This window comes from Botrytis porri, assembly GCF_014898465.1.
Source record: "Botrytis porri strain MUCL 3234 chromosome Unknown BPOR_009, whole genome shotgun sequence".
Lineage (NCBI taxonomy): Eukaryota > Fungi > Ascomycota > Leotiomycetes > Helotiales > Sclerotiniaceae > Botrytis > Botrytis porri.
The window spans coordinates 2,329,191-2,351,488 of record NW_024066083.1 but is presented as its reverse complement, the minus strand read 5'-3'; the positions used below and the strand labels follow the sequence as shown (position 1 = coordinate 2,351,488).

General features: G+C 41.9%; 5 protein-coding genes across 5 annotated transcripts; 1 reads left to right on the top strand and 4 right to left on the bottom strand.

The window, feature by feature from the left end:
- Positions 1-613: 613 nt before the first annotated feature.
- EAF01_007447 (uncharacterized protein) lies at positions 614-5,807 on the bottom strand (the record flags this gene model as incomplete). Its single annotated transcript, XM_038915702.1, has 3 exons — positions 614-2,419; positions 2,471-2,743; positions 2,796-5,807. 3 exons carry the CDS (start codon positions 5,805-5,807, stop codon positions 614-616), a joined length of 5,091 nt encoding a protein of 1,696 aa, XP_038769340.1.
- Positions 5,808-7,032: 1,225 nt separating this feature from the next.
- On the bottom strand, positions 7,033-7,979 carry EAF01_007446 (uncharacterized protein; the record flags this gene model as incomplete). The annotated part of the gene is made up of 4 exons (XM_038915701.1): positions 7,033-7,452; positions 7,533-7,701; positions 7,783-7,861; positions 7,946-7,979. The coding sequence occupies 4 exons, from the start codon at positions 7,977-7,979 to the stop codon at positions 7,033-7,035; spliced, it is 702 nt and encodes a 233-aa protein (XP_038769339.1).
- Positions 7,980-8,225: 246 nt separating this feature from the next.
- Positions 8,226-9,560, top strand: EAF01_007445 (uncharacterized protein). Its single transcript, XM_038915700.1, has 2 exons — positions 8,226-8,450; positions 8,499-9,560. Exons 1-2 carry the CDS (start codon positions 8,360-8,362, stop codon positions 9,350-9,352), a joined length of 945 nt encoding a protein of 314 aa, XP_038769338.1. The 5' UTR covers positions 8,226-8,359; the 3' UTR covers positions 9,353-9,560.
- A 3,443-nt stretch (positions 9,561-13,003) lies between these two features.
- On the bottom strand, positions 13,004-14,883 carry EAF01_007444 (uncharacterized protein; the record flags this gene model as incomplete). Its single annotated transcript, XM_038915699.1, has 2 exons — positions 13,004-14,635; positions 14,707-14,883. 2 exons carry the CDS (start codon positions 14,881-14,883, stop codon positions 13,004-13,006), a joined length of 1,809 nt encoding a protein of 602 aa, XP_038769337.1.
- Positions 14,884-16,099: 1,216 nt separating this feature from the next.
- Positions 16,100-18,927, bottom strand: EAF01_007443 (uncharacterized protein; the record flags this gene model as incomplete). Its single annotated transcript, XM_038915698.1, has 4 exons — positions 16,100-16,147; positions 16,197-16,597; positions 16,652-17,711; positions 17,863-18,927. The coding sequence occupies 4 exons, from the start codon at positions 18,925-18,927 to the stop codon at positions 16,100-16,102; spliced, it is 2,574 nt and encodes an 857-aa protein (XP_038769336.1).
- Between the last annotated feature and the right edge of the window lie 3,371 nt (positions 18,928-22,298).

The following is a 22,298-nucleotide window of genomic DNA, read 5'->3' as shown; positions in this document are numbered from 1 at the left end:
TAATCTCCACTCATCCCATCCCGTCCCCAATTTCTCATCCATTCATACCTACCTCCCTAATACCTATCATACCAACCTCTGATACCCACCTAATAACCACCCCTAATATCCCCGCCATAAACGTTTTTCAACTATCTACCCGAGGCCAATCCCACTTTCCCTTCCTTACTCTTGTTTGTTATTACAACAGATAGGTATATCTATCTTACCAATAGACCCGCCTTGCTTTGAAGTACGCACACTTGACCGATAAAAAGTGAATTCCCCTTGATGGATAGATAAAAAAATAAATGACATGCAGAGGGAAGGCTTTCATTATATTCTCCTAATCACGAATACAGAACAAGATCGTATATGATATACCAAACAACAATTACCGTAAACATAATCATCTATCATACCGGAGTAATACACAGACAAACACACAAGCTTTAGCCCTCACATTCTTTGGGATAGCTTATACAACAAAATACATCCCCTTATGCTATCAATTGTTTGCTCAAGCAACCTGTAATAATAAAAAGACCTATCAAACGCCATGCTTAATTTTCAATGCATCCAGCCTCTCAATATTCCAACCCATCCCTCATTGTTATTGTCCGGCATACGTCTCCTATTGAGTTGAACGAGGCGAATCCGGGTCTTCTTGACTTGGTTTGCCAACCTTTTGCATCGCCTCGATATCCAATATTGTGTCATTGAATACTCTGGTCAATCCGACACATATTGTACTTCTGTTCCACTCCCCTCTCATCTTCCATATATAGTCCATTAATTCACGATATATCTGTTCCAATTGTTCAATTGAACAACCACTTGATCCATCGGTGAGTTTGTCCAGTAATTCATTCGCAAGAAATTCATTAAAGATATATGTCTTTTGAGAAGATGATTGCGTAGAACTGGCTTCAACGAGCGAATCATCGGTCACACCGTTATCTTGAGAAGTTCGTGAAGGAGCATTGAAGGGTGGCACAGGCGGTTTATCTTGTGAATTGCGTGTACTTGGCGTCTGAGAAGGAAATCCAAGATGACCACGCGCAAGGGCATGTGCTTGTGAGTGAAGCCATTCCTCGTTGCTACTTCTTTCTCCCTCGGCTACATTTGTGTTTTGTGTGCTTGCATTCTGCGAGTACCTCTGTGTGTCCAAAAGATCAGCATCGTGTCTCTGCCCATCTATCGGACTTGAGGCACCAGGGCGAGTCCCGTTTGTAGCCTGTGTACTCCAGTTTGCCGAGGTTCTCTTTGAAGTCGTTGCCTCTGATGTTTTCTTTCCAGAACTTGTTGGAGAAGCATTGTTCACCAATGCACCGATAGACGTGTCATGTGAGATTTCTTGCCATGCAGATCGCTGAGAATTGAATCCAGTAGCAACGTTCGAAATGCTCGATGGTGCTATTGCTGATTTCGGTGGCCATTGCTGACGCGGTAGAGCAGGAGAACTCTGAGAATAATCCGAGGCATTGTCGTTTGTCCCACTCATCAAAGAATCTTCGCCACTTGCTCGAGATGGCACAGAAGATCCGTTGATGAAAGATCGTTGGATGACAGCATTCTGCTCACTGCTTCCTTGAGTGATATCGGGGTTGAATGCTTGGAAAGATGGAACAGCAGAACCTGGGCGTCTACCAGGAATAATTTGGTTCAAGTTTATTGCTCCGGCAGAATTTGATCCCAAGCCATATTCCTCCGAGAAGATATCTGAACGCACTAGATCTGTCCCAATAATCCCTTGGGCCCTCTTTCCATATTTCGCCTCCATTTCCTTCGCTCGTTGAAGCTGACGACGGTATAAGTTCTCGCAGTCTGCAAACTTAGGATCATGCTCGTATGCGTAAAGGTCAACTTCAACATTGGCAAGCATTTCCTTGGCCCTAAGCAAGCGGTCTTTGTCACCAATAGCTTTGGCATCTCTAACAAGAGTTTTGATATCGAATACAAAATCCTTTGGTCGAGCGTAAAAACCATTAACTAATCGTTCCTCGATCGTAGTTGTATCTAAATTGTAATAAATTTTTCCACTCGCCGTTTCACGAAGACATTTGTTTCCTTTTTTATCAACAGCCAACTCAAATGGTCGGAGTTGAGGTATATCTGGTTGGACGTAGTTTGGATCTTGCTCATCAAAAAGGTATTGGAACTGACTGTTTTGAAGAACAGGCGTCCGAAACTTCCTGTACTTTCTATGAATTTGATCCATGATGGGTTGAATTTGCACCTTCAAAAGATTCAATATGTGAAGATCAGCCTTTAATCGTGCCTTGATATCCTCTTTGGAAGGCCCTTTTGGTGGCGGTGGTGGTGGGGCCAGCTCGAGCGGTTCAAGCTTACGCTTCTTACGATTAGCTGGATCAGGAAATTCGTTTGGTGTCTTGCTCAGATACGAAATAATGGTCTGGAAGAATTCTTTTCGTAACTCCTTTGGACTTCATTAATAATTTGCAAACAATAGCTAAACAATGGTACTTACTTTTTGTGGTCGATCGATGGTGAAGCGATTGCGTCTTGAGAAGCCAAATATATCACGCAGCATATTTGGATTGTGCTCATCCGAGCCAGTGTTTGTTATACCGAGAACTAGCACAGGGTCCGAAGATGGGATCGCATTGAGCAGACCAAGGAATGTGGTAATCACATTTTCTGGAAGAGTGCGATACCAAGTATCAATTGCTGGCAGGTAGATAACGCTTGGTTTATGGCGTTTCACTTCTGCAAATAGTTGAACGATAGCTGTCTCCGCGGACTGATTTCACGTCAGCATACGAATCAAAGAAAGCAGTGGAAAGAATACATACCCTAGTCGAATCTAGATATATAGTTGGAAGGTCAAAACTCTGAACATGTAGTCCCTCGAAATGATTCAACAGAGCGCCGCCAATATATGCTTGACCCATGCCGGGCTCACCATCAATGAGTAATCTTGGGCGAAACACTCGTGACTTCTCAAACTCTTGGGCCATTTCTTCTCTACTAAACCCTCCATCTTCGTCTTCGTATTGTTCATACATTGCTTCTTCCAAGGCAGTTGTCTTCTTTTTGATAGGAATTAGGTTATCAACAATGTCTTCGATAGACTTGAGTTGGTCTCGAAGGAGAGGCTCAACATTCTTCGGCAATGGTTTGGCTCCCGAAGAAGTTGAACGCTCAGACGATGGTACAATCTTTTTGACTGAGATCATAAAATCCTTGGCAGTTACCTTAATTTTCGAGGTGTCCACCTTCAGCTTATCGTTGGAAGAATAAATTTGAGGATATGAACGTTGGATAGAATTGAGGGCAGCTTGTGTACACAGAGCACGAAGATCAGCACCACCATAACCCTTGGTAACTTGAGCTAAAGAAGTCTTGAAATTATCATCAATACCCCAATCCTTTGTATGAATATTGATGATTGATTTTCGACCCTCGATATCAGGTAATGGAAAATAGAATTCTCGATCAAATCGACCTGGTCTTCTCAAGGCTGGGTCAATATTATCGGGTCTGTTTGTTGCTCCAATAACAATAACTTGTCCTCGACCATCCATACCATCCATAAGTGCCAAGAGCGTAGAAACAATAGAAGCATGAATCTGTTCTTGCTTACTGGATCGAACAGGGGCGAGACCATCGATTTCATCGAAGAAAATGATACTTGGCTGTGTTCTCCTCGCCTCTTCGAATAACAATCGAAGCTGTCTCTCGGCTTCACCAACCCATTTACTTAATGCATCAGCACCTTTCCGCATATAGAATGTGACTTTTTGACCACCTGATCCCACGGTCGCTGCTAGAGCCCTTGCCAAAAGTGTTTTACCAGTACCAGGAGGACCGTGAAATAGTACACCACGGGGAGGTGTTACATGGAACTTCTGGAAAAGTTCTGGATACAATAAAGGCATTTGGACCATTTCCTTAAGTTGTTCAATATGCCCTTCGAGTCCACCGACTTTGCTAAAATCAACATCTTGATCGACGCCAAGAGGATCTGCATCTGCGAGGGCTTTCTGGCTTTTGACTTTTCCAACCTGTGCACCGACGCCAATTGGAGTTTGATCGAGTTGACTTGTTTGCGGCAAAAATGGGAGCAATCCATGCCTTGCAGAGGTGGGGGTCATTGCAACACCCGGAACAGCTGGATGTTGCATATTCTCGTCATCACTGTCATCCGAATCGGCGCCAATAGCACCGCTACCCCAAGGGCCACCAATGAGCGGAGCTGGTCCAATTCCACCTCCAAACGGACCATAAGTTGCATGTAGATTATGTTCCCATGGTTTACTTGCACCACCACGAACTGCACGACCCCTAGCAGAAGGGGCTGGCGCTGACTCTTCTAGATCATCATCTTGAGCATATATCTGATCCATTGGCTTGATTGTGTAGTCCACTTGCTTCCGTTCACGACGGCCTTTTGGCTCGTAAGCAATTTCAGGTTCGCGATTGCGGCGTCTTCGAGATGGTCTGAGTTCTTGAAGTTCATCTGCCAACTCTTCTGCGTCTAGCTCATCGTCTTCATCCGATATATTACCACGTCTGCGAGAAGTACTCTTGGACTTTGCTCGCCTTGTATTCCTTCCGGGTCTCGATGAGCTCGAGTACTCGCCATCATCATCTCCTCCTTTCTTCGGCGAGGCATTAGATCCAGACATTTCTTCCTCAGAAGCTTCACCTTCAGGTGTAAAGTCACTACCATCATCCTTATTTCTCTTCGAACCTCGAGTTCTTAGTCGTCGAGAACCACCAGCTAAATCTTCGGTCGTTTCAACTACTTCTGCTGCATCCTGTCCCGCATTACTTGACCTGGAGGCTCTTGCACGAGTTCTTGTGACTGGTTCGTCATCATCATCGTCGTCATGGGTAACTGCCTTTTCTACCAGCGCTCCATCAACAGCAAGTTCGTCCACCATATCGTCATCGGCCGGCGCACTGGCAGGGGGATTGAATGACTCGGTATTATCGTCCTCTCCATCGTCAGTTCCAATTATTTCAGGCTGTGGTTGCATTACTATATCCTCGTCTTCGCCTTCGGCATCTAGTTGCGGGTCTTCATATGAGCTCGTCTCGTGTGTTTCTTCTTTGATAGTTGAGGTCGCAGGTTGTTTAAGACCTTTCGCTCCTCTACTGGCCCTCATGCGACCGATCGGTTCAGGTGATCTCGAAGCCCGAATTACGTGCCTTCCCGAATTTGATAACGAAGGGAAGTCTTCACCTTCCTCGGTACGAGCGCGAGTGCTTCTTCGAAGTCCAGCCGATGTAGGTTCCGCGCTTGCTCTAGTTCTTGTAGCACTTCCTGCCCGTGTATTTCGAGCGGGGGTGTTCCCAGTTGGCATCTTGAGTTTTAGTAGAAACGACTTCTTTTCCGATGCCTTTTCTACCGATTTATTGCGCTTCGAAATGGGTTCCACTATCTCGTCTTCGTCCTCCTCACCATGATCTACCACGCGCGTTCGCTTATTCGATTTCCTTGGACGAACTTCTTCCTCGGATTCCTGGATCAAATCGTCATCGCTTTCACTCTCTTCGTAAGTGACGGCTTTTTTTGCAGCCTTTCGCACAGCTCTTCCGGTCTTTTCGTTCATTTCAAAGGCCTCTTCTTCTTGTTCCGATTCTAGAAAAGATTCTTCCGACACACTTTCATCCTCGTCATCAATGTCTGAATCTCTATATTTGGTCTTCTTTCGTTGACCTCCCTTCTTTTGCGGTTGGGACCTTGACTTTTTTGGGGACTTTCGTGGAGGAGCAGCTTCGGTAGGAGAGAAATCGTCGTCGTTCGAGTCGGATTTATTAGGGTCAAAGGTTTCGAATTTGCGATACTTCGCTGGCATAGCGGTGAACCAATCTTAAATGGAGCTTCGGCTTCGGAATGGAACCGTAGAGAAATTGCTGAGAGCGATGGTGATTCGACGGAATTCACTGTTTGTTAAAACATTGATAGTTTCGCGCGCTGCTGTAAATAAAGTTCCAAGTGATGTTCAGGAAATTGTTGTTGAACGACAAACACCAAGATTGATTGAAGTGAAGATTTGATATAGAAAAGATTAAGGAATGATGAGTAAACTTTTCTATGGAAGTTAATCTCATGGAATTATGATGGATGAATTGATATCTTGAGTTAATGTTGACATCTTGGGGGAAAGCTGATTTCTCACCAAGCGCGTTTGGATCCCAAGGTGGTCGCTTAGCTAACGACGCTAATAAAGCGCCACACCAATAAAGTGACCGGAGCCACCAAATTGAGAAAATCATTGGGGGCTCCCGGGGCCATCTTTGAACCACTTTGGAATAGAATTGGATCTTCTTAATCTGAAATCATCAACAACCACGCTTGGAAAATATACGGTGATAGGAAACTTCTCTCTTGCTTCAGAATGAGATATCCTAGATTTGTATATATATATATATATCTATCATCGGAAGAAGATGAAATCAAGTGGGAAAAAAAACATGATTGATGAAGGAAAAAGATGAAGATTTTTTGAGGGGAAGAAGAGAAAGCATGATGACACTCACTACCGATCTTTATATACAGTAGTTTCCATGCGGCTTAAAAGCTTATCTCGATTAAAGACTGGTACCTTTTTAGACCCCTTATTTTGGAAAAGTATGGGGAAAACACGTGAGGTCTCGCGTCTTGATGTCACGTGATTTTGATCGTCTGAATCACAGTGCGGGCTGAGGACGCTGCACCATTACCACCATCCTGACCATTGTATCTACTAAACTAAGATCCTGGATGAAATAGTTCTGTAATTGTCTGAATACCTTCATATCCTAGACCTCATGCCATGATATTCTTTGAATAGTCATAATCTTAATGTCATTCTTATTTTGTATTGCTCCTCGTATCAGAATCGAGGAGTCAATGTATACTTTCTTTAGAAAATAGCATAGCTTGAGAACTCATAAACAGCCATCAGTTGCACTCCCTCCGTTTCCCTACAATTATACAATATAAATTTTCTGTTTCTCCCTCATCCCCCACAGCTTAACCCCCTTCCTCTCCTCCATCTCCCTCACAACTTTGCCTGCCTCTCCTCTCCTCCATCTCCCTCACAACTTCGCCTTCCCCTCCCCTCCCACCTTCTCCCCCCTCACAATCTCCAAATCCCTAAACCTCACCCCCAAAAACCTCCACATAAAATGAAACCTATCACTCCCAAAAAACGGTTCTTCCTTTCCCTCCGCATTCCTTACCCACATCCACGGAGCCCCAAATGCTCCTTTGTCCAACGCATCTTTCGTGTTCTCCAACAGTTTATCCTTCCACTCTTTCTCTGTTGCTTTTTGCATGATCTCCTCTACTTCTTTTCCATCGAATGTTCCCAATCCATTCAGGAATTCTGTGAAGATTTCCGGAATCGTGATGTTCTTCTGTGGAGGAACCCATAAAGCATTGAAGATTTCTAACCATGTTTTTTCAAAGACCTCAACTGAGTAGCGAGATTTGATAAAGCAAAGAGCTCTTTGAGGCTTTACACAACACCCAGTATTAGCTCCAATCTTTACATGTATCCATCCATCCAGTAAGAAGTGAGAAATCCAAAACCTACCAGAAGCGTGACCGGCGGGAAAAACTCCGACGGTTGCAAATTCGGCAATCCATGATACTCAATCGTTCTCGCGGAATCAAATTTACTATACTTTGCCTTTGCAGGAAGAGTCCATGGCGGTTTATTTCCCGAGCCGTGATTTATGCCACCGAGGAAGACGGGAATGAGACTTTCGAGGTGGGTTTGAGTTAGATTTGGTTCTCAAGTATGTCTGCAATGATTATAGAGCAAAGAATGAAAGATAACTCACTCAATAGTAACATCATGAGAAAGAAGAATTTCCCGATTCTTGCGAAGATGAACTAAAGCTGCGTAGCTATAGAATGAAGCTTTGATAGGGGGTTTGATCAGCACGGGAGTATAATGTGGAGGAATAACTTAGGGAAAGCTCAAGGAAATTCTTTCACACTCACAGCAATCGAGATAACAATCTATATGACCCGGCATGATAATATGAAATATGAAAATTCCAATTTCTATAAAAGTTATAAAATGTCGTGATTCTCAAGATATTAAAATACCTAATAAATACTCGTATACATTCAAGTAATTGATGATTAGCTTTGTCCAACTTTCAAATACCTCGGCTCAGGAAGCTCAACCCCGGAATTCTTGATCACTAAACATATATATATATACATACATACATGCATGATTTCATCCTTCACTACAAACAAACATCATCTTTGATCACTAAACCAGAACTTTTGTTCAAGTTCCGAGATATGTATTCTCGAATATATACGAGTATGGCTCCAAGTGATGGAACACCTTAACCCCCATTCAATCAAAATTTCCAATTCACAGATAATTACTGTAAATCCAACATGTCATCTCAAAAAGTAGCTCTCGTAATCGGCGCATCTCGAGGAATCGGTCGTCAACTCGCCATTGATTTCGCCAAGAACGGATATGCAGGTAAAATCAACATTCCAACTCCCCTTAATTCCTCCCTAACAAACCTAGTAATCGTATCCGCCAAATCCACCAGCGACGCCTCTACCACCCATCCCTTTCCCCCAAATCCCAATTCATCCGCCTCAACCATCTCCACCGTCTGTCGAGAGATCCTCGAAGCCGGTTTCACCGCTACCGCCATTCCCTGCGATGTCCGCTCGCACGCCTCCATCTCCTCTCTCATATCTCAAACCATCTCCACCTACGGACGCATCGACGTACTCGTCTACAATTCCGGGGCTATCTATCATTCCTCCGTACTCACCACCCCCCTATCCCGATACATGTTGATGGAATCCATCAACCCCAATGGTCTCTATGCCACCATCCAATCCTGCATTCCCCACTGGAAAGCCCAAGATTGGAACGCCCGAATCGTCGTCATCTGTCCCCCCATCTACTCCCGTTTTTTCCGCGGCAAAACTGCCTACGCAATGGGGAAAATAGGAATGAGTGTCCTCGTTCAAGGTCTCGGGATGGATTTTTCCCGCATGGGATTATCGGGGCGGAATATGGCGATTACGGGGCTCTGGCCCGCGGTTGCGATTGAATCTGCAGCGACGGCGCACTTTTCTTCCGCGGATGAGGATTTGAGACATCCGAGAATATTTTCTGATGCGATCTTATCGATTGTGAGAGCGAAGACGGAGGATGTAAATGGGAGTTTGTTTTTGGATGAGGATTATTTGAGGGAACATGATGGAGTGAGTGATTTTGGTAAATATGCTTTGGTTCCTGGGACTACCCCGAGGAGGATCATGCCGATGAAGTTTCCGGACCTGAGAGTTGATGAGCAGGATGATGAGGGGATGAGAAGGGATAGTGCGAAGAAGGACAAGAGTGGAAAGTTGAGTAAACTTTGAGGGATGAATGTAGTAGATCAAGTCGGATCTATACTCATTTCCATATTCATTGCCCAGATACCTTATTCCAGTTGGGGTGGTAAAATGACCGACATCTCATATTGCACTGGCAGGTCATATCCGTCAATCACATCTTACCAATGTTAAATGTCACTTCAGAAATAACATAATATTAAAGAATGATTAATAGATTAAATTATATAACCGATTCTATCTAAAGATAAAAATTCAAAGAAGTTCAGATTATACAATGGTATAGTTAACGTAGTTTATCAGTGGGTCGGTCATATTAATGAATCGATCACTTTTACCTCGAATTATCATTTCAAAGCTATATTATTTAACAACAATTAAATTAATTAATTAAAATTATTAAGAATCTAATAATTTAGTATCTATTACATTATTTTAATAAATTCTTATATTATAACCTATCTTTCCACATTTATTATAATATTAATTAGAAAATGTTTTTTTATTAAAATTTCTTTCTTTTTAATATTTATTATATTAAATTTGAATATCAATTTTTTATTAAAATAATATATCAAAAGCCTTTTATTTAATAAGCATTTCTTTTTAATATAATTAGGTTTTTTTTATATATCAATATTTACTTAATGTTTTATTTATTATTCAAAATATACAATTCTTTATATTTAAAAGTATATTTTTATAAACTAATCTTTTTATATTCTTAACTAAAACTAATACAATCTCAAATATAAATATAGGGGAACTTACTTGATAATAAGTTATTTGAGATTTAATTAATATTAATTAAAAAAGAACTTCAATTAGATTACAAAGGGTTTAAAAGATTTATTAATCTAAATTGAAGAAAAAAAAGGAGTAAATATACAAATTCGAATATTTAATTTCAAGAATACAATTTCAGAATTAAATGAGATTAAACCTATTCCTCAGAATTCTAATTTTATATTCTAAAAGATAATTAATTCCTTATATATAGCTTTAAAAACTATAAGGAATTCAACCTTTGAAATATAGTTAATATATATTTTAATAAATCTATTAATTTAACCATTATATAAATATTCTAGATTACTAAAATAATTAATATTAAGTAATTGAATTAAATAACTTGAATATAATAGTAAATATAAATATATAATATTATTCTTTTTATAATATACTTGAAAAGCTATTAATTTATAACTTTTATACCTATTCAATATTAATATTTAATATTTACTCTTTCTTTAATTCTTAATATATTTATCAAAGTGTTTCAATTATTTTAAACCTGTTTTATTATTTGTTCATTCATTAGATATAGATTTAATAGTTTGTTCTGTAGAAAGATTAGTTTCGATATATTAATTGGAGAGATAAATCTATCCCTAAATTATTAGAAATAGGGGAATAGTTTTACCCTCTTTATTTTCATATATTATTATTATAGCTTATTCTTGATTGTCTAACTGTATAAATTTATTTCTATTATATTTTTCAATATTAATAACAATTATTATTATATATATAATTCTTATTATAAAATTTATTTCATTAAAATTATAAAAATCTTTATTCAAAATACTATATTTCGCTTATATATTTACAATTAATTGAAATTACTTTTTAATAAATTTAAAATCTTTATAGAAAGCTTTTTAAAAGTTATAAATATAATTAAAACATATCTTTAATTCAATTCAACACTTTATAAATTAATGTACTTAAAGCTTTTCGATATATTTTATACTTTCCAATTTAAGAATATAATTTATTATATTTTTTATATTCTTAAGTTTAAATAAAAAACCTTTTAAATTTATATCAAGAATATATTGAATAAGTATCTTTTTTTCTAATTCAATCAAATTATAACTTTTTGATTAACTCTCAACTATATTAGATTTACCTTGAATTTTATTATTCAATATAGTTCAAGGTATACAATAAAGCTGAGCTGTCTTTCAAATTGATAATTTTTTATTTAATTTAATAGCTTGAATAGTTAAGATTATGTGTGCCTTTTTAGAATGAATTTTTATAATTAATTATAAAGAAAACACATATTGAATATAAAATAATAATTCGAGATAAAAGTAACTGATTTATTGATATAGCCGACCCACTGATAAACTATTTTATGTGATCTAAAATTTGTCAGATCAAATAAAGTCATATCATCCACTATGAGTTGACCATTAAATCGTGTCTCCATCCCCGATTCCAGTTTCCTAAACACCTTGATTCTCCTAGAATTTCACCAGAATCTCATAATGGGTCTAAATCTTCAAATAGCATCAACTCAATCTCCCAACTCCCATTCATTTCCCTAGCATCCATCCATTTGCCAATTCATTCCCATCTCACCTTCTCCTGCATCTCCCATCCATCATATCCATATTGAGTATCTAATCATGTGTGTATCTCAAACCTTTCTAAAATCTCCTATCCTATCTGTTGCCACTACCTCTCCTAACCAATGTAGCTTCAACCCTTATATCCTTACTCATGCCCATCACGTCTCCATACTCCCAATCGACCTCTTTCAATTCACTCCTTCCAACCCCAACTCGCTCTCCTTCTCATCTCCTGACCCTAGATCCAACACTCAAATCCTACATTCCACAGCAACACAATCCATAGTCTCCAATCTCCCTTCTCTCATTCCCTCTCATCCCCCCTCTCTCATCCCCCCTCTCTCATCCCCCTCTCTCATCCCCCTCTCCTCATCCCCCTCTCTCATCCCCCCTCTCTCATCCCCCCTCTCTCATCCCCCTCTCTCATCCCCCCTCTCTCATCCCCCCTCTCTCATCCCCCCTCTCTCATCCCCCCTCTCTCATCCCCCCTCTCTCACTCCAAAAACATCCCCATCCCCATCCCCATCCATACCCAAATATCAACACAAACACCAAGCAGCCCAACCAAGCCAAATATAAAATCCCCTTAACAACAATCACCACATCAAATATTCAATATCTAATATCTATCTACAAAAGTATCATACCCCTACTCCTCTACACTATCCCTCTATCCCTCTATCCCTCTATCCCTCTATCCCTCTATCCCTCTATCCCTCTATCCCTCTATCCCTCCCTCACTTACTTCTTTACCGAGCTGATATTATAGATTTTCAAGTAGTCAACATTGCATCATGCCATGATTGCAATATTAACCACTGACTCCGAGATCATTCGGTGTTATCTCTTCAATTGGAAAGGGGAGAGGAGTGCAAACGTGGAGAAATTGTAGATTCACCGAGTACTACGTACCGTCTATGAATCAAACCACGGGTTCCTCAAAATCCATCCATCCATTCAGACCCGCATTCGATATACATCCAAAGTAGAGCCAGGAACCAGATCAGATCAGCATTTGATCTCTTCTCTCGTCTGCTTATTCATATTTTTTTTATTCTATTCATGTATTGATTGATCTTTCTATCTACCTCTAATAAGTGTAGTCCAATACTCAAGTAATCATGCTATGCTATGCTATGCTATATCTATATGCGCCTACCTTGCTATGCTCCATCCATTCATCCATCCACCCAATCTAAAAAAGTGAAATTTATCCACAAACCAATCCATTCTTTGGAACTTCCACTGTTTCCACTTCCACTGTTTCCGCTTCCCCTTTCTTCTCCTCCTTCCCTTCTCCCTCACCCTTACCCACAACCTAGACTTCTACCTTTCCTTCCTCCTCAGATCCAACCCCATTAACAGCCTTCTCCTCCCCCTTCTCCTCCTCTCCCTTCCCATTCTCCTTCCTATTCTCCTTCCCATTCTCCTTCCTATTCTCCTTCCCATTCTCCTTCCCATTCTCTTTCCCATTCTCCTTCCCATTCTCCTTCCCATTCTCCTTCCCACCCCTCTCCTTCCTACTCAAAGTCAAACTCCCCTTCGCCAACGCCTCCATAGGCAATGGTCTCACATACGGCTGTACCACCCACCACGGCCTCTTACATCTCCTAACCGTTTCCAAGCTACTTTCCTCAAATTGCACTTCCCCATTCCCCTCTCCATCACCATTTGTGCCCCCTCTCCCATTAGCTTCCCTTCCACCCCCTTTCATTTTCTCCTCTCTTTCCTTCTCCGCTCTCTCAACCTCCTCTCTATAACTTTCCCCATTAGTTCTCTCATATTCTAGAATTCCCTCTTTAACAACCTTCTCGGTCATTTGAAGAACATTTTCAAAAGCTTTTATGTCTCCCGCTCTACTTTTAGCCAATGCATCTCTAATCCCATGATGTTTTGAAACCAATGGTCTGAGAAGTTTAAAACAATGTGGTTGCATGGCCACCAGACTAGGACTCGTAGTCCTTTCTTTCTTTTCACTCTTTTGTTTCTTTCTCGGTGGGCCCTCTTCATCTTCCTCTTTCTCTACTTCTTCCTTCATTTCTTCTGGTGGGTCCGAAGATATGAACAATGGTTTTCTTTCCGGTGGCGATATTTGCAAAACATATTTATAGATTATGTCCAAATATCTCCTCAACACAGCATCCATTCTCCAACCCCCCATTTTACCGTCCAAACTCCTCCAAAACTCTCTTCCTTCCTCTCCTGGAGCTGGCGCATCCGAAAAAATCGTTGGATCGTACAAATTTCCCTCCGCGCTCATTACACCATCCGCACCTGTCGCCTTTAAACATTCATCAATATCTTCCCTGGCCAGAATATTTCCATTCACGAAAAGGACCACCTCCTTCGGTAAATTCTCCCTCAAGAATCTCAACATATCCCAATCCGCCAGCCCAGTTTTATGACCCTTCATCTCCCTCGTTCTTCCATGTACTGTCAAAATACTCGCTCCAGCACTAATCACCATCTTTGCATAATCCAGCGTCTTTTCCCTCGTATCCAGTATCCTAATTTTTGCCGTAACAGGCACATCCAATTCCTTATGTAGTGTATTGATCAACCTGAAAATTAATCCCTCATCCTCCTGCAAGAATGCGCCATATTTTCCTCTCCTCGCAATTCCCTGCGGACATCCTAGATTCAAATCCACAGCATCACAGAACGGCGCTACATATTTTGCCCCCTCAAGTAACTCTTTCTCGTCATTCGCGCAGAATTGTACAAAAAGAGGTCTATCGAAAGCCGGATTCCCATCGAGAAATAGCTCTTCCTTTGGAGCATTCGAAGGCGAACCCAGCTGAGAAACCAGCGAGCTTTTCATCGGTTGGAAGTGCGCATCGCGGAACTTTGGAGTTTCGGAAAACATGCGCGCATGAAACATAGGTGAGTATGCCAGAAGGGATTTGTTGGTTTCAGGGGACATGAAAGAACGGGAGAGCATGCGCCAAGCCTGGAAGGTTACAATTAGTACAGTCTGCTCAGACGGAGAGGAGAGTTATGTCGGATGCTTCGCGAACTTACAAACTCGGATTGATCGACCATTGGCGCGAGTATGAATTTAGGACTACCGATACTTTCATAAAAGGCACGACCATGAAGTTTCTTAGCTACATTGCTAGATCCATTGGCAACCTTCTCGGATATAATGGCATCTGGAAGGGCAGTCTCAATGACTGGCAAATCGTTTGAAGCAGCCATGATTCCTCGAATTTGGAAGGATGAAAATTGGCGGGTTCCAGCCCTCAGCCTCGAATGAATGCGATTTATAATAGTAGCCACTATTTATATCTGATCAATCAAGAATGCAGTGATCAATACATAAAATTTGTCAGAAAAGGTTTGACTTGATAATTGTTTAAGCAAAAAAGTTTTAGCGGGGCAAATATAAAAACGTTATAAATACAAGGCTGCAGACATTCATGCAAGGCTATAATTTTTCGTTTCTATGGAAGCCACCCCCCTGAAACTACACATCTGAATATCATGGGATGAACCCACATCAAAGCTTGAAGTGTCATGGGAAAATTCTTTGACTGCCGGACGGATCAAGTTTCTATCTGATCCAATCGATGCAGATTCTTCTAGGATCAGGATTGTATCCAAGCTTTTATGTTGACGTGTGCATTCAAGATCTAGAATGATTCATTGGGAATTCTAGAATCTCTACTATGATATTCAGAACACAAAACTTGGATTTCTCTGCTTCACACTCATACTCACTCATAGATTCGTTCTAGACTTTTTGAACTGGCAACGATTGCTTGTATTGTATCATTTGATTACGTAGAATATGCCTTCCCCATTTCTCTCCCATCTTTCCCCCTTTCTCAAACATAACAACAGACGCTGAAGTACGACGATGAGGTGATGACGAATATAAAATAGACCCTGACCGACTAATGAAGAAAACGAAAATTAGACCATGACATTGCCCGAAGTGCAGATCTCAAAACCCTAGAGATCAAACAAACCCACAGAAACCAACCGAGATCGAAACTTTTGTAGTACGAGTTTGTACTGTCATCCTTGATAGCTAGGAGAAACAAATTACCAGCCTATTGGACAATTGAAACTCTTCTCTTTCTTTCACATCTTCGGAAAGCTTCACAGCACAACATCTTTCATTTCCCAAACTTCTACCGTCGCCCCCCTTAGTACCCCTAATATATCCTCCCTCATCTTCTTCAACATTTATGCTCGAAAAGAGATGGCCAACACCAGTCTATGAAATAATATTGTTTTCGATCAAATCGCTCAGATGTGAATGAACTCCTGTACACCAATAATGCGAAAGACCGTTTTAACGCCCTAAAAGTCTTGAGTGTAGTGCGTAACTACACAGTTGCCTGCAGTAGCAGAAGAGCTTTGTAAGTCTCGTAACTTGTTTTGAACAAATAGAATAATCGTGGTTTCATTAGAAGAAGTGTGTATAGATCTTAGAATTCTCATGAACCTCCATTTCCTGTTTTTGATTAGTGTATGTTCAAAAGACGAAATGGTAAATGACGTACCATTTTGAAAGTATTAAGCTCTTCCTTGATTTGTTGGGCGAGCATTGGAGTAAGTCGATTGCAGGTTGCAATTTCACCCCTGCGGTCGTACTCTTGGCTTGGCCAAGTATCGTGAAATTGTATCCGAGGACTGAAAGTAGCATTTCTTTTGATGGTACCTGAAGGTGTTCCAGGAACACTCTTTGAATCTCCTCCCCTAAATTTGAGCGCAGACATAAAGTAATCCTCTCCTCCCAAAGTGACCGCTTGCTTATGCACTTGGTCATCATTTGGTGTACTGGGGGCAGACGAATTCGGCGAATCATTGTTGACATTTGGGATCTGTGGTAAGTTGAAGTTTGCTGCTTTTCCATCTACTGGAAGGATTACCGGTGACGAATTACCAGAACCGGTACCAGAGCCTAATATCCACACCATTAGTATGTCATTCGGGACTTTGGTCATTAGCAACCTACGTTTGAGAATTCCCTTCTTGACAGCGGCCAAGACTTCAGCACGCTCCTTCTCACCACCAACAATGCTTCTTCTATTTGCAGAGTTCTCAGTATTAGCACTGCCTAGACGGTCTGTGGACGCTGCTGAACTGAGAGCTGCAGCATCGAGAGAATTTCTATCTAGTCGGGGAAATCCTGTTCCACCAGAAACAGCATCGGCCGCATTGGCGTTCACATTGACCTTCTCTCTTTCTGCCTCAACGTTAACCATCGAGACCTGTGCCTGACTAGCTTCGGGCACAGCTGCATCAGCTGCAGGTACACCAATGACAGACTTTGGTCTAAAGAGGCCAACGAGAGATCTTGTCGACTTCTTCATTCCCTTGCCCATCTTTCGTATCATTACAGAGGCCGAAGAAGCAGTCGATGAAATGGATAAGTTATCGGTCGAACCAGTGAAGAAATTGCCTTGTCCGGAGTAAATATTCGATCCGATGCCAGCAGCTTCTTGTTGCTGAGCAATCTTATCTTGCTCTGCCTCTTGTTCATTTTGATATTTCTCCCTTCGTAACTTGGAACGATCCAAAGCATCATTGCCACTCCTGCTCACGAGATGGTTTTCGGCAGATGCCTTTCTTAACTCAGCAGCAGAGCCAAAAGAGAATGCCCTCCTCAATCTTGATGTCTTACTCTTTTTTCCTTCCTTATCGTTCAATGCAGCCAATTGCTGTGCAGCTGGGCTGATAGCATTTGGACTCGTTGCAGGCTGTGCATATGTAGATTTGGATTGGGTTGGTTGTAAAGCTGCATTGACGGCTGAAGCAAATGAGTCCTTGGACTTAGACACCGACGAATCGGCACCCATCCTCGCCGGCTTCGATAAAGGAGATGGGCTAGAAAGTCTTTTCGCGGCATCGGTCGAGGATGCACGAACTGGAATGTTCACAAGTCGTGGCTGATCATTCTTGGAAATAGCTTGATCTTTACCATTGAAGGCATTTGAATTTGCGACGGAAGAAGTCGAAGAATGAGCGGGGCCTCCAGTTGCCATTGATACACTTGTTGCTTCTCGCTTGTCCGACTGAAATAAGTTAGTGTGCTGCCGATTTTAGTGCTACATCAATATGATTGGTGTGGGTTAAATTGCGGTGACGCCGTATGCACGATAAAATCCCGTGAACCATGAGTGGGGGGAGTGAGGACTTGATACAAAAAACAACTTGAAAACTTACCGAGTTCGGGCGTGAGTGACCGCTACGAGTAGACTTCATGCTATCGGTACTATCATTCCGTCCGTGAGAAGTTGCTGGGCGTACCGTAACAACTGGTGAACTTCGCAAGGGGTGTTGCCCGTGTTGCTCAGGCGGCTGATCAATACGACCACTAGTGCCGTGAACTGGCCTTGACCCCTGCTGTAAAATTCCAGGGCTGGGACTAGCGCTAATGTTATCGTGAGCGTCGATTGTATGTATGCTTCGACGTCGATATCTCTTTGCCTGTTCCGAGGTAGTACGCTGATTCAACTGCATATCATCAGCAGTTGCACTTGGTTGGCTTTGTTGTGGCATCTGCAAGTTGAAAGTTGGACTGTTGACAGCTTGTGTACTGGCACCATAAAATTGCATGACATTTGGCATCGTTGAGACTGAAGAACTGGAAACACCAGCCTGACTACTGTTTGACGAGTCGGCACGGCGAATTGCAGGGCGGCGATAGCGATCAGGGGCGGGTTTTGCTGGAGACGCCATAGGAGGAGCTAGACTTTGGTTGTACGACGTGATGATGGTGGAATGTGGGCGGGGAGTTCTTGTTGCAATTCGAGCGGTGGAGGTGATGGCTGAATCGTCTCTTGTTCCTGATCTTTGAGAAAGTTCTGATGATGAGGATGAAGATGTAGTTGATACAGACAACGCAGCAGGATATCTTGAGCGATTTGGAGCATTCGTCGAGCCTCCTTGCAAGGTAGGGACTATGGGGGCCGATGCTGTTCTCTGTTGTTCTGGCCGTGATTGAGACCCATTTGGTGTTTGTTGACCTCCTATCGATAGACCGGGTGAACTAGTGAATGCATATGGTGCAATTGGGGCCATCGAACTATGACCGCGGTAATTTGATATCGCCATATTGTTGTTGTTCAAGCCATGAAAGTTGTTTCGTTGTTGAGGGTTAGCGGGATATTGATGATATGAAGCTTGATTTTGCGAAGGTTGTAGAGTGCCAGAGGCAGAGGATGGTCGAGTTTGAAGCATAGTGACCGTAGTTGTCTGTTGTGGTAACGTCTGAACGAGAGCTGCCATGCTGTTACTTGACTAAATTCGAGGTTGTTGTGAAGCAAACAGCTATGATGCCATCTACAAAAAAAGAATCGTACTCAATATAACTTTCAGGTGAGTAGAGTTTGGAAAGGACTATGATGAATAGAATGTTAGCAAATCATAATAATCTCCAATCCGATATGAAGTGGAGATACAAAGCTTTTTAGTTTGAAGGTTACAAGCGCGTTCTTCAAGGGAGATTGAGTGAATTGGCGTCAACGAACCTTCAATGAAAAGTAGAAGTCTTGATGTAGTTGCTAGACAAATGAACAATTATTATGAGGGTTGCTTGTTTGAAGGATGAAGAGTCAAGTCGAATTAACGGTTGAGCTTTTCTTAAGTTTACGAGGTGATGAACGGGTTTCTGATTTCTGAATCGAAGAAGGAGGTAGGGAGGTCGCCGGCGGCCAGATATTTGGTGGAAGTGGAATCGATCTTCTTGATCTCGCGTCCCAGGCAGAAAACACTTTTACCGTGAAATCTTGTTGACGCCTGTTTTTTTTTGTGATCCTATTGTAGCATTGTATGATAAGCTGGTGAATGATATGATGGTTGTGTTTAAAAGAGAATCATCTGCCAACCTCAACAAGTATATCCTATTCTCTGTGCCGAAACAAGTTTCCTCTCCTTTCTTCGGTTTGAATTGGTTCGGCGTTGGTTGCTGGAGCTGCGGGAAGTTTCCAGGAATGAATAGAAGAATGCTTTGCGTTTCACCGGGCGATTGACGGTGCAAAATTCAAAGGAAATAAATAGAAACGAAAGACGACAAATAAAAAGATAGAAAAGACCAAGGAGAATGCTGGAAATGGTGACTTTCGAAAGAGAAATGATTGAAGTTTGTGAGATTGATGGAATGGGAAGAAAATGGGAGGGGGATTTGTGATGGGCCCCAAAAACAGCGACAGTGAGTGAGGAGGATGGGGATTTGGGTGGTGGACTGGTGGTCGTTAGTACATTTACCTTCACATTTACATTATTTACGACTACAACGGATTATTATTCAGCGTGGCTCCACTTACGATTTCTCTTTTGAGTTAGATCACCAGGATGAGGACCTTTTGATCAATTTGAACCGAAGGCACACTGGAGAAAATAGAGCCCTTTATGGCTTAGACGCAAACCTTTTTTCACAAATTAATGCACCCTATCGCCACTGGGATAACCAATCATATGATCCATCGTCTCGATATCTGAAGCTATTCCCTCTTCGGGCCTTAGTCTGGTTGCAGTAACCCATTTTGAAATTCAATGATATCCAGGGGTAAATTTGGATTCAAATTCCATGTTCATGTTATGTTCTCTGGCTATCAGGCCTATCTTTCCTCGTATGCCCGTTTCCTTCATCTATCGACCTACCAGGTGCTCACTCCTTACGCAGGTGGAAGAGGAGAAGGACTCCGAAGAGGTAATTTTATCACAAAGTCAAATAAATGCTGGTTAAATATAGAAGAGGGTGTTGGTTACTTGGGTGGATGGATACCTGCGTAACCTATGTGGATGGAGGACTGCGAGGATAAAGTCATCAGGAACAAGCTTTAAGATCTCCCAGAGAAGGATGATGAATGGTTTATCACGTGGGGATTGCTAGGTACCATCATGACTTCACATCTCCGGTCTCCCAGTACATCCTACCAGTGGATGAGTCTTCAATATCTTGAGATGCGATACTGCAGTGGGTAGGTAGTCTTCCTGGGAGCTTGGCAAAGCGATGAGTGGGAAACTCAAAAGTCCGAAGGGGGTTCTGGTGCTGGCGCTGGCGTTCACGAGAGGAATGCATTATATAGATATTAAAGAATGATCAGAACATTTCTGCTCACGTATCATCCTGATTCAAACGCAAGGAAGATACGGCAAATGCCATCATCGCTATATGAATTCCCAATATCTTCTACACAGTACTTTGGTACATGTCACTCACCACAACCACAACAGGTACACGATCCGCGATCACCAACATCAATTTATATTCACACTTGCACTTGCACTTGCACTTGCACTCACACGAATACCTCACACATCACACACATCCTACCACTTACACAGGAAGCGTCTCGTACAACGGTACAATGAATTCCTCCAAGATACAGAGGACAGACAGACACAGAGTGTAGGAATTACCTGTTAATTCCCTTTCTCCATATCATTTCACCAGATTCACATCTAAGATGGTTCTGTTTCGCCCAGGAAAGTGGAACTTCTAAGCACATGGATTAAATTCATTTATTTTTAGAGTGTCTTGCTCCCTCCCTTGTAAATTGCGAAGGTAATCTGCGGTTCTATCGTGTTCTTTGTGCAAAGTAGACGCCTTCCTTCGATCATTGATCTTTTTCTCTGCCAAGCTCCGAATGATGAGATATGCCTGAAAGGATTGTGTTCGAGCCAAACGGCGGTTCCATTAGACGTTTTGTAATTTTGGAGCGTTTACATTATGACATCCGTTGGTGCCAGAGCTTTTTGGAAGAAGGAACATACTCTTCTCACCCCACGTTTCCGCCCTTTCACGAGCCTCTTTTCACTAATCCCAGTCATGCAAATCACAAAATCAAAGGTTGAACATGTCCATATTTTACACCAATCGGTTTGGATATCGTCGAAACCCCCCGACTACTCCGTACATGTGTTTCGCTGTAGTGATCGTTAACATTCAAGACTGTTGAGGGAACACGGATGAACTTGCCGCCTCCTCAGATGAAATGTTCTTCTTGGTCAGCACAAGGTATTTATCACGCATACCTAACTTCTAAGTTATGCCATAAGAAGGGAGATGCAGAGTCAGCCAGTCTAGTGGCGTCCAATGTTTACCGAAGTCTAGAGATGGAGAGACTCAAGACTCAGGAGTTGGGGGTGAAGATTAATGAGTGGTCAACGGTCGCAGAGATCCCAAAGCATAATTATTTTCTTGGACTTTCATTGCTTGAATATGTTACATGGAGTGGCATCTCGAAAAGGTTGGAAGAAGGACGTTTGCTTTTGAAACGCTGCAACATCATCACCATACATCTCTCAACGCGTGTGTAAAGGCATCGAATGAATATCCTGCAGCCAGGCAGGCACCTTTCCCCTCCACCGATCTTATGGGTCTCATCTATGTGAAGTTCCCAGTCAAGGCTTTACACTACTTCAAACTATATTCACACCTTTGGTCCTGCATCTGATGCTAGTGAGTGATGATATAACCTTCTCATTCTTGCGTACTGTTGTGGAGCTTTGAGTTGCGATGAACCAAGCATCATAAGAGCGTCACATGTATCTCACATGTTCACTTGGATTTTTCCCGTCTGTTGTGTCGAACTCTTTCATACACATACACATACACATGCGCATACACATACATACCGTATACACATTGACAG